A 12,602-nucleotide genomic window follows, 5' to 3' on the forward strand; every position below is an offset into this window, starting at 1 on the left:
AATTGCATGAATGAAAAATATAGTTTAAAATGTTGTCTATTTTAATCTTAAAGAAAGTGAAGTTCTATTATCTTCCTACTAATTGTTCAAAGGGTTGTTTTGTACTTTTATGAATTGTTTGTTGCATTATGGAAAAAGTTATTGACACTTCTCATTTGTTATGTTGTCCTCTATTGAAGATAGATGAAGGGGAGAGCCTTTTTCTCCTTTTGATTATTCAAGAATGCAAGTGCAATATATACGATGTGTTAGGCCTTTCTCATTCCAATTCTTGACTCTAGGAAGGTAGGCTGAAGTAAACTCTAAAAATGAGTTGAAATTTAAATTCTCAACAATTGCAATCGAATGATGTTATATGTTTTAGACACTAATGGTTGATCTTGACACTTGAATCTAGTGTAAAATAGTCATATAAAGATGTAATGCTACCATCACCTTGCTAACTATATTGGCTAGCTTAAAAGATGAAAAGTTTCTTAAAATATGGGAGTGATGACAATGACCACGATGAGATTTGTTCTTGATGACTGGTTTAAAGAGAGAGAGTCAAACACATGGACCCATGATGCATGTATGAACAAAGAATCTTTTTAATCTACTGATGTGAATGTTCTCTCAAGCAAGATTTAAGTGAAACATTAGTCATGTTTAATTCTAGGATTTGTTAGAAATAGAGGCTTGAACAATATAAAGCCAAAACGTAAAATAAGTGAAGGGAAATAAAAAAATTTGCGCTTACTCAAGATCAGTTCATTGTGTTAGATATGAACTATCCATGATTCTCTTTAGTCTTATCAAGAAGCTTCCTATTTGGTGACTAGAGAGCATTTTAGAGAGAAAGTGGAAAGTAAAATCATTTCCATTGACCGATTTTTTTAATATTTTTGCACGTGTTGACATTAGTGAATGAATGAAGACTTCAAAACAGTGTAGGAAAAGACCTTTTAGACTAGTTTAGATAATTAATAATAAAAATATTGATCATTCTAAGTGGCTGTAGTTTAGTGGTTAGAATTCCACGTTGTGGCCGTGGAGACCTGGGCTCGAATCCCAGCAGCCACACGTATTGCTTCTTAATAATTCCTCTTGATTCCTCCAATCACATATTTGTTAATAACTCCTCTTGATTCCTCCAATTCACACATTTGTTAATAACTCCTCTCAAATAATCTTGATTCATCCAAGTAGTGTGTTTCCATTCTTTATGCATTGTCATCATTTCTAGATTTCATTCGATTTTTTACCTAAATGTTCTTTCTCATTTCAGTCTTTTAGTTACTATTATAATATTTAGGGTTTTTGTTCATCTTTATCGTTGTCGATTCTTTCATCTATTATTCTTATTTGTTAAAGCTTTAGTTTAATTATATGTATAAAGATGAGACCTCTATCCCTTCTTGGATGATTACAATAAAGACGAGATGATAGGGAATGGTAGAGGATCAATTTTGATGCCCAAGAGAGCTCGAAAATGGCAAAGCTTTTGCCTTGGCGGGTCTCCAAAACCAGATGTCCTATGTTCGAATCCTACAAGGTGTCTTTATGATGAAACTAGAGAAAGGAACCCACACCTCCAAGTGTTCTGTACATGGTGTGTCCTCAACTCAAACCCACACTTCCAAGTGAGTATGTGCTCCGAGTAAAAAAATATCTATTTCTTTGAAAAAACGAGCCTTCTTTCCATTATTAGAATTTGCATAGATACAACAATGTTCATTGTACACTCTTTGGCAACAAAGAATAGTAAATTCTTAGGTAACTTCATTTATCATATACAAAATTGAGGGGAAGTATTGCGAGCTAGCAAAGCTAATAAGCTAGTTGGCATTGGAAGTTCCCTCTTCGCTTTTCATTAAGGTTTTTCTTGTTATTAGTCGAAGTCAAAGATTTTCCTGAGCTCAAAACATCGACATGTTAGCAGTTCATCTCCAACAACAACATCACCGATAAAATTGACATGCATTGCAATATTCGAGGCAAATTTTCGGCATCCGAATTGTAGTAGTAATCGTGGAGGATACTTTGACCCATCCATGAAGGCCACTTTGAGCCGTATGGCCGGCTTAGAACCATTGCTAGATAGTGCCAGACATTGTTGTCGCTAGAGAGATTGGCATCAAACATAAACCTTTGCTTTGAAGGAATTGCATTGCCGATCCTATGCTCTCCTCCATGAGCCTCGCAACTTGAGTTTCCATCACTTCCATGTTTTCTTCACCAGGACCGGTTGTATTAATCCCCCGAAATAAGTTTGTCTCCGCAAAGTCAAAGTTTCCCTATATCATGTTTCAAACATTTAGCTATCGATAAATAAGGCTTGAATTATATTGAAAAATATATAAATTGTTTTTCATCATCTCCACAATACCTCATCAGGAACAAAAGGTGCACCAACACCCGTACCACTTATTTTAATCATGCTTAGAACCTTTGAGCAAACATAAAAACGTTGGTCGGGTCAACACATTTTCAAGAAGAGAAAAAAGGACACATGAAATGGATCATACAATATTATCATTAAATAGGATTAAATTTTCTTGCCTTGACTTGTAATTGTAGGAACCTCACATATTCTATGATCTCGTCAAGCATGGACGCCTTGTCTGTCTGTGTCCCAAAATGCAAGTGTTTATTAGAAAATTAATAAACAGACCTCCCATATACTGAAAAGAAAAAGTGAAGGTGCTCAATACCTTGCTTACACTCGGAACAAGCTCTTGTAAGGCTTTCATTCTTTCGGCAATTCGTTCACGACGGAGCTATATCACATTGAAACAACATCATTTATAAAGATCCCCCCAAAAAAGCAAGATTAGATTCCCAACCCGACCATAGATAACATCACCAAAATAATTTGTGATACAAGAAGATCACTAGATAACTAGTTGCAATTCACCATTCAACCATAGTAATAATTTGCATGTCCCATGCGAGTCGAAAAAAGTGATCATAGATTTCCTAGGCCTTCGAGCTATAGTTGGACTAATATCTATAGTGGTGTTCACAACACGTAAGTGATTAGGGCATCCTAGTCATCTACCTTAAATTACCGGGGTGTTGTAACATCATCAATCAACGTGCCTTAACTATCAAACTTATTTACAATCAATACAAGATACATACACATCATCAAGAAGAAGAAAAGACTACAAACAAAAGACACTTACCCGCTCGGCAATGCTATGTGGATCAGTGGCTTGCCCACGACGGGCCCTTACACGAGGTCTGGCAGTACCTGCGACAACTGCTGCGGCACCTTGAGGTTGACCTAACCCCGTGTGAGTTGTATATGGGGATCCGTGTGAGATTTGTACCTATTCATGAAGGCCACCTAAGAATCCATAGCTCAAATACCAATACAAATCATCACAAAAATGAATACTTATATGAGCCACATACTTGGGGTCCACTTGGTCTTAGTTGTTGTCCTTGTGTTCCACATATTGGGATGAAAATGCTCTCACTGGGTCCACATTGGGCCTTTAGACACACACATAAATATATTTTAGAGTGCTAGAATTGAATGTGAAGGAAGTCTTCAATAAAAAGTAATCATAATTTAACAATTGAAGGCTTTGATTTTAACCCTCTTGGCTTGCAAATACACCCTAAATGATGTCTATGAACTAATAACACATGGTCTAGGAAATATACCCTACTATTACACCTATAGGACGAGCTGCACAACAATAACTCGACTCTTGCCACCACTAGTAAAATGGAGGAAAGAAGTGAGTGAATGGAAAAACAAAATGCCCAATAGGATCACTTGCCCTTACAAGTCCGTAGGACCCCTATGTCGAGTGTCCAGACTAGGGATTTCCAAACTCTCTGAGGATTAGAAAAAACCCATCCACACATGCAAATGGGCCTACCTGTAGCCTTACTAGAAACTTCTGATCAAGAAGATTATGTGTATGTAAACATAACAAAAGGACCTATAAACATGAGCACACTTAATAGCCAAGTCTTCACCTAGCTACAAACGCTCATTTTGTTGTTGATTTCACATTAGACGAAAACATGAGGGAAAATTATAATGGGTAGGGTATAAAGGATGAACCTCGTTAGGTTGACCGAAACCGATAGCCGACGATGAAGAAATTCCTCCCATATATGAACCTTGATGCCATAAAGGAAGTTGAGGGCTTGATCTACATGAACCTAAAACAACAAGCACACCATATACAAATTAATCATCCATATATAGTCCATGCAAAAGGATACATTAAACCAAATATCACACACTTCCTTAAACCCCATATTCCATACCATATATTATTCTATATGTATGTATACCTTGGCCAATCCTTCTAACCATACTGTTGTGGCTTGAATTAGCATAATTCATCCCCTGAGAGTATAGTTGATTGTTATTAGTATGATTGACACATGACCCATCACCTCCGTGTTGATGATGATGATACCCAATATCATGATGTGATTGAGCCATGCTCAAAGGACCCCCAAGGATCATGGCATCATTATGCATGCCTTGTTGCTCCACATGAACTCCTACACATCACCCGCCATGTCAATATCATGATAAAGAGATGTTATTAATCGCAAAAAAACCATGCTAGTTAACACATTACTCTATGAAATCATATTCTTATACATGTTAACACACATGTCCATGGTCCATAAGAACTCTTTCAAGGCATCACCATGTGGATTATATCACTAAAAAGAGACGTGTTTCCAAAGGCATATAAATTATGCCAGTTAAACATATATTTTTCTATGTGCTTGCTTATTTAGTTAGCATATTGATTTGATCCTAAACAATACAAAGATGCATGGTAGGTAAGTTACACATATGTCCATATCTTTACTTTACACATACACACATAAATACGTACGCGTACACATGTACATACGTACGGATACACATGTACATACATACATATTATACCTATATAAATACTATTGAACTGATTCTTATGGAGAGAAGAACATTTACCTATGGCATTCATATCAGGCCATGAATTAGACAATGCAAACACCTCCATTAGATCATCCATGTTGTTGCTAGATTGACTGGCAATCTCTTCCTTTAATTGTAGTTGTAGTTGTAGTAGTGATGATGATTGGTCCAGCCCTCTCCTTGGACCCACTGGTTGAGATGTTACCTTAAGAGGAAATGAGGTTTGTAAAGGATCAACACTCAGCATAGGTGCCAAATCTGAAAGACTTTTTGTTTTTTTTATATAAAAAAAACAAAGAAAACATATGAAGAAATTAGGACCAAATTTTGGTTAGATCAAACTAGATTTAACTACATAAATTAAACATTTAGTAGCCACATATTAATCATATGAAATGTTTTGGAAGACATAGTAATCTTTGTGAAATGTTGTAGCACATTAGAACATATTATGCCCAAAAACCAATCTAATAGCCACATATTAATCATATGAAATGTTTTGGAAGACATAGTAATCTTTGTGAAATGTTGTAGCACATTAGAACATATTATGCCCAAAAACAAATCAAATGAAATATAGGTGCATTAGCACAAGCCCAATTGCGAATTATATTACTTAATAACCATATGAGCATCAAAATAGACGCAGAAATTACTAATCCTATACGAACCCTATGGCATATGAGTGCATTAAAACAGACCCAACGCTTATTTATTCGTATACACCAATCATACTGAGGATTGTGCTCATTAAAATGGACCCAAAATGAATGGATTATAGTGGGTTTTCTTGACTGAAGAGAGAAAAACATAATCATTTGCTGATCATGCCCCCCCCTTCCCCCTTTAACTATGAGTTGCAACTAAATCCAGTTAGCGTTGGTAAAATACTTAAAAATAAGGTTTGTAAAACACTTAGTGAGTTAATACATAGCATTACTCTTACTGAAACACATGAATTAAGGTTAGCAAAAAATTCTTTGGAAGTTAATTAGATAAGTAAAACACTTGGATGAAGGTTAGTAAAATAAATAAGAACTTAATTAATGATTAGTAGAATTAGGTAGATTAAGGTTTAAAAAAAAAGAGAGATTTGATTAAAATCAGTTGACTAGATTTTAAGTTAATACCTGTGGGTATATGGGAGATGAAGAGCATGAGAAGGAAAAAGAAGAAGGAAAGAGACAACAGAAACAGGGGAATGCTCTGTTTTTTGTTTTGTTTTGTTTTTGTTTGCCTGCCCTTCTATATGTTCTCTCTCTCTCTCTCTCAATTTCTTTCTCTCTTTCACACACAAGGAGACAAAAGATTACAAGGAACAAAGTCACTCACTTGTTTATATAACACACACATACATGGAAAGAGAGAGAGAGAGAGAGAGAGGATTAGATCATTGTAGAGAATGTTTTGATGGTATCAAATGGTATAATAGGTATAACAAGAGAAAAGGATTGTTAGGGAAAGCAAAAAAGTATTGTGAGTCTTTGTGATTGGGGAGGCTTGGGCCCTCCTTGTTGAGACATAAACAACAACAAGAAGATAAAATAAAGAGGAGTGTGTGTCAGTTTTGTAAAAGAAGAAAAAAGCTCCTAGATGGTAGCAATCATGTTAAAAATTGAATAAATGAGAACACACACACACACACACACATTAGAGATGCTAGCTAGGTCAGGTATTGCCTGGGCCCCTAGTCTAATACCACCCCCCCTTCTTCTTCGGTATACCTTCTCGCTTTCTCAAACTCGCGTATCGATACATGAGCCTAGTAGCAAGAGCAACGTGGCTTTTCCACATTGTCCCAACTCGGGTAAAAAAAGAAGAAGAAAAAGGAATGAAAAAGAGTAAAAGAAAGTTGGATTCACATATGCATGTAGTCTTTTCTCCTTGTGGCACTAGATAGAAGAAAACCAATGATGGTGTCTATAGAATCAACATCCTTGGTTGGTTGGAATCTTCAAACGTTCAATGTCGATTTGTTGTTGAAGTCTTACAAGACTAAGGTGCTTGAGCGAAATGAATGACATGACATCATGCTAAGGCGCAAGATGAAAGCATATTTCAATTTATGTGTATATTAGGCACACGATTTACTGAACACTTTGGTCTTGTGTTGAAGTGTTGCATGAGATGCATTCGAAAGGAATAATATGAACTAAAACACAATGTCGAAAAAATGTTTTCTTTGAACATTGATCAATCACATTACCACTCTTTTCACACTACCTGACACGAAAAAAGTTAGATTCAAGGCGACATGTGTTGTCACAAGGCCATAACAAACTAGATACAACAAAAAATGTGCGTAGAATCCACATGGTTGTCGTGGGAGTCTTCAATATTTCAATATTGAGCTTCATGATCTTCTGTGGAAGTGTTACGACAAATATGAGCATGCCAAGGGATTAATGTTGCCTATGAAGCATCATGCTTATCTGTAGTCTTCAATATTTCAATATTGAAGTGTTACGACAAATATGAGCATGCCAAAGGATTCAAGGCTACGTGTGTTGTCATAAGGCCATAACAAACTAGATACAACCAATAATGCACTTATAATCCACATGCTTACCGTGGGTGTCTTCAATATTTCAATATTGACCTTCATGATCTTCTATGGAAGTGTTACGACAAATATGAGCATGCCAAGGGATTAATGTTGCCTATGAATCATCATGCTTATTTGTAGTATTCAATATTTCAATACGAGTTTTGTGATCTTCTATTGAAGTGTTACAATAAACACGACACATTGAATGAAAAGGTATAAAAGCGCGGTGAAAAACTTGTTTTCAAAGTCCAATATGACGCGTGTGATGGATAACACACGCATCACAACCTTTAAGCACTACACAACATTAAAAAAGGTTGGGTGCATATTGTTTGTGGTTGTACCCATTCTAGCCTAGATCACGTCGTATCAATAATGTTGCCTAAAATCAACATCCATATTGGAACATCTTTGGTCTCGTGACAAAGTGTTATAACAAACACATTTTCTCGAAAGGATTAAGATGACATTACATCCTATAGCATATGGAAGCCATTGCTTTTGTATAGTCAAAAGACACGTCGTGACTTTTTTGTAGTACCTGAAATGCAAAATATTGAATTCACATTTGTGTGTGCATTTTATGAATGAGTTTGATATCATACTAAGCTAGAAGAATAAATATTTTCCTAAGATCTACAAGTTTACCATGAAGCCTGAACTACTCAAATTACATCAAGCTCTTTGGTTTTTTTTCATGGTGTTGAAGCAAGCATATGAATGTGATAGGAATAATATGAACTAAAGCATATTTTGAAACCAGAAGCTTTAACCATCCATTAAATACATCACAGTTGTATTATGCACTATCCAACATGGTAAAAATCGGATTCATAAGTGCATGTGGTTTGAACAAAAATGTTGATTATATTCAACATCTTACTATGAAGCTTCAATTGTTCAACATTGAGATTTTTGTTCTTGTGCTTGCTAATTGAATAAAAAGATGTTACGTACTCAAGTGTAATGTTAAAAGATTGTCTTTATACTTTTGTGAAGCACACCATGACCTTTTCACACTCCCTAACATGTAAGAGGTTGGATTCATAGACACATGCCGTTGTCACCACACAAGAAATGCCAAATTACAATAGTGTTTACCAAAATCTCAACTTTAATAGATGCATACACACACACACACACATCATGGTAAAGCGGTAAACAAAGGCTTAATGCTTGTTATCCATAAGAAGTTGATCAACCATACGTTGATGATTGTTGAGCGTTGTGCAAAATTTCTTTTGGTAAAGGCATCTTCTTTATGCCAAGCAATAAGAGATTGTTAATGCCCTTCACTTCGACATTGAGGAAAAGTTCAATCCCCATGTCTGAAACTAATAATTTCAAAAGGTTAATTCATTAAGATTGATCAACCATCGACTGATCCTACATAGATGCTTTTGGTTAGGGGAAACCATGTTTGTAGGAATTTTTATGCTCCAAAGTTTTGTTTAATCACATAATGTTGACATGCTTGCCCTATTTGAGTCAATTTTCTTTTGACACAAATTGGCAATTAATTGATTTAATTCACCATTATCATCATGTACACAAACAATTACCCCTCCTTATCGCCACCTATTTCTTTGTAGCATTTGCTAACTATTAAACAAACAAAAAATCACTCAATTACAATAAAGCATTCTACTTTTTATAAAACTTTGTTTATATGTGCATCTTAGTCCTTAGAAACTCCGTTGAGGTTGTCCTTTGTAACTTGAGTTATAGGTCCACTAATTGCCCATTTTTCTTGAAGCTTTTTATCACTTGCTATACTTTCCAAGTGAATTATAGTTGTTTCACTTTGACTTCATATGTTATTGTCTATTTCCCTATGCCATTTAGAAGTTGGTGGTAGTATATAGATGCATGTAGAATAACACTTGTAACAGTAAAGCAATATTAAAAAATGATCTTACAATAATAGATTCAGGATGCTAAAAAGGCAACATGAAATAACACTTTCCTTTAGGGTGCGAGAATTTATTAAAAGACGAGATTGATCAAGGTTAATGAAGTTTAATTCAAAGTATGCTTCTCACATACATAAATTACAAAGGAAATCTCACACATAGAAACATGTAATTTGTCTACTTGATGGTCTTTCTTATCTTTTCTATATATTCTATTGACCCACTTCTCTACTTGGGATCATGATTTACAAGTCTGTCGCAAATATTGAAGAGTATTCATTGGAATCATCTTTTCCATTCTACATTAATGGATATAGACCTAGACAATCTTATTTCATTTCTAAAAGGGGTGTTTATCAAGTCAATGATCTAACGAGAAATGACAGTCATTTGATCTTGTTTATGGAGGGTGCTAATAGGTACCAATTGTGTCTCTCTCAAAGAGCTACTTGAGATAAAATAGAGGATATGGTCAATTATTGGGTACCATTTTCACCACCGGAGACACAAAATAGGTTTCAAGATTGGAATCTAATTGCAACGTCAAACGGGACTCTATAAGAATGTAACATGAACATAACTTCAATCAATATATGTGTTCTATAGTTCTACCCTCTACTATTTGTAAAACACACAATCACATGGATTCGACAATAGATCAATTATCTTGGGCAGTCCTACATAGAGGAAACCTTATTATTCTCATTTTCCTCAAATAAATATACAAGCAACTTCTGTGACCATAACGCATCTACCTAATGCCCACAATGCACCTAGTGGGGCATATGATTCACCACTAGACCATCATGAGGACAACTTTGTAATTCCCTATTTTAAAACTAGAGTGGAGTTATTTGTTCATTGTTATTCCACGATTATTAGCTATAACCATGCATACAATGTTCTAGGTTGAGCTGAATGTTGATACTAATTATGTACCCCAAAATTGTATTGACGCATCTAGAGATTATTTAGAACATAATGTTTCTTACTCTCATTAAACTAAGGTGCTTTGTCCCAACAAAGTTTATGAAAGCATACATTTTATAAAAGAAATGTCAAAAGTTTCCACAAGCTTTACATTGGCTTGGAGGAGAATATTCTAAGCATCATAAACTATATAGATAAATTATTACTTTCTTTAACAATCTATAATAACCATTGAAAAAGTAAATAGGTAAATAATGTCCTCGAGGAGCAAGTTCTATATACGTATGTATATTGTTGGGTTCATAATTTCAAGTTCCGACTCTATCACTCTTCATACGATCTTGCCCATGAAAACCTTATACATGGTGAATTATTAATGTTTTAGTGCCGTGGTTGACCAAATATAATTCAATCCTCAATGTTTTGCGTCGAATTATTGTAGACATGGTTCAAATGCATGTACTGGAATACAAGCCCAACATGTTGAGTAATTATTGAACTCTAAATATTGTGTATAGTAGTCTACATAGCTTTCAAGATTCAACCCAAGACCTCCCTACAAGAACTCTTCTGGTGAATTCATGAATCATATAGAAAGTTTGGGGTAGATTTCCAAACGTGTTCACGTTCATATTTAGTTTAGAACAACGAAAAAGATATGACTCAACTTTGTCAATGGTAAGACATACTTCGTCATACATGTAAGAATCAAAATTGATCAATATTGCCCATCATCAATTTCACTTTTCTTACGTTTTTACTTGTTGACAATAATAATAGCTTCATTTTGGAAAAAAAATAACAAAAATAACAAAAATAATAAATCGTCCTAAAGTAAAATCTAGTTGGCATATATGTAGACATCCTTTCATAATTGCAAAGATGTCATGTCAAATAGATAGAAACATATCCCATTAATTTTTACTTATGCCTCTCTCCCTCCCTCTCTCTCTACTTGACTTCTCCCTCTATCTATCATTTGTCTTTCTATATTCACCTACCAACGAACAAAAATAGAGGATTCCCTTGAGGGCCACGTTGAACTCTTGTCTCAAAGTGTTTATTGCTAACATATTCATCATTGTGCCCCCTTTCTTTGAGTAAAACAATCCAACTTAGTTATGGTTGATATTCTAATTTCTAGTCATTTTAATGCAAAGAAACACGAGCCAAAATGGTTGAACCAATAGATATAAGTTGGATACGTCAAAGATTTGCATATGAATCAAAATTGGTTTTCAACAAAAACAAATTGTTGTAAGCAATGCAACTTTTTCTAGTTAAATGAAGATGCTCTTTTGGAAAGGGAGAATAATACGAGAACAAGTTTTCTTTAGTCGTATACAGGGTAAAATAGAAAAGTAGGCTTCTGATTCTTAGCTACTAAAAAATGATGCTTGATCTTTTTCAAGATTATATCGACATTTTGGTCAAAAAGTTATTCCTTAATATTGTGAAAAAAGGATTAGAGAATCAAATAGATATCTCCCTTGCTATAGATGATGTGTGGCATAAAATAGTGAGCTTTATAAAACAGGCTATGGCAAATCAATGTACATGTAGAATGTTGGATGCATCATTCTTTTATACACGAATGCTTGGTTGTTTCATCAATAGAAAATTTCCTCTAAAACATATCTTGATATCCGCTATGATTAGAAAAATAAAAGTTACGCATAACTCCAAAAGAATGCAAAATGTGTACTTCGTGAAAGGAATGTTAAGTCTTGACAGTTGACAATAATTTTATTGGCAAAGGTCAAATTTATTTATACCACTTTGAGCAGGAGCAAGGTCATAAGAAACGTAATATAATGGTGTGTTTGTTTGTTGTTTGATTAGCAATGTTAAACAAATGGTAAGTCTTGCCATTTGACAATAACTTTATTGGCAAAGTTAGAACTTAACATAATCACGTGTTTGTTTGGTAAAAGAAAAAGAATGTCAAATCAACATTTTTAAAGGCGGCTTCATATGCTTTATAATAATTTCATGTTCTTTGAAATTCTGAAAATTACAGTCGTAGATGCTTTAAGTGTCGTGCTGTTATTTATGATATATAACAATGTTTACAAAGTTACACTTTTATTATGAGTTTTAGGTTTATCCATGGGTCATGACCTTCAATCTCTAGAAGGGACAATGTTCCATTTGAGTTTGAAATCTCATAGTTTTCATCGAAAACATTCGTGAAGTTGCATCGTAGAAGCATTTCTAAATAGAAATACTTGAAAATTAGATTCATACCATAGAGGTCACATTTTATAATAATTGAGTTTACCTA

At 34.6% G+C, this 12,602-nt stretch overlaps 1 protein-coding gene and 1 non-coding gene across 7 annotated transcripts; one reads left to right on the forward strand and one right to left on the reverse strand.

Annotated features, from left to right (window-relative positions):
* Positions 1 to 990: 990 nt before the first annotated feature.
* On the forward strand, positions 991 to 1,062 carry TRNAH-GUG (transfer RNA histidin (anticodon GUG)). The gene has a single exon. It is a non-coding gene; the product is annotated as a tRNA-His (tRNA).
* Positions 1,063 to 1,654: 592 nt separating this feature from the next.
* LOC147855645 (transcription factor LRL3-like) lies at positions 1,655 to 7,566 on the reverse strand. Of its 6 annotated transcripts, none has more exons than XM_087330673.1 (10): positions 7,497 to 7,566; positions 4,958 to 5,132; positions 4,300 to 4,512; positions 4,064 to 4,164; positions 3,400 to 3,480; positions 3,168 to 3,314; positions 2,694 to 2,759; positions 2,542 to 2,607; positions 2,369 to 2,428; positions 1,655 to 2,276 (listed from the first exon to the last, which is right to left on the reverse strand). In XM_087330673.1, exons 1-10 carry the CDS (start codon positions 7,530 to 7,532, stop codon positions 2,076 to 2,078), a joined length of 1,146 nt encoding a protein of 381 aa, XP_087186799.1. In that variant the 5' UTR covers positions 7,533 to 7,566; the 3' UTR covers positions 1,655 to 2,075. The 6 variants fall into 6 exon arrangements, with proteins under 6 accessions (XP_087186799.1, XP_087186800.1, XP_087186797.1 ...); XM_087330674.1 differs by lacking the exon at positions 7,497 to 7,566 and adding an exon at positions 6,058 to 6,206; XM_087330671.1 differs by lacking the exon at positions 7,497 to 7,566 and adding an exon at positions 6,058 to 6,206 and having other exon boundaries at positions 4,958 to 5,193.
* Between the last annotated feature and the right edge of the window lie 5,036 nt (positions 7,567 to 12,602).

The sequence above is a fragment of the Azolla caroliniana genome, unplaced genomic scaffold, assembly GCF_043228905.1.
Source record: "Azolla caroliniana isolate FFs.n. ecotype wild unplaced genomic scaffold, voAzoCaro1.0.p SCAF_14, whole genome shotgun sequence".
Classification (NCBI taxonomy): Eukaryota; Viridiplantae; Streptophyta; class Polypodiopsida; order Salviniales; family Salviniaceae; genus Azolla; species Azolla caroliniana.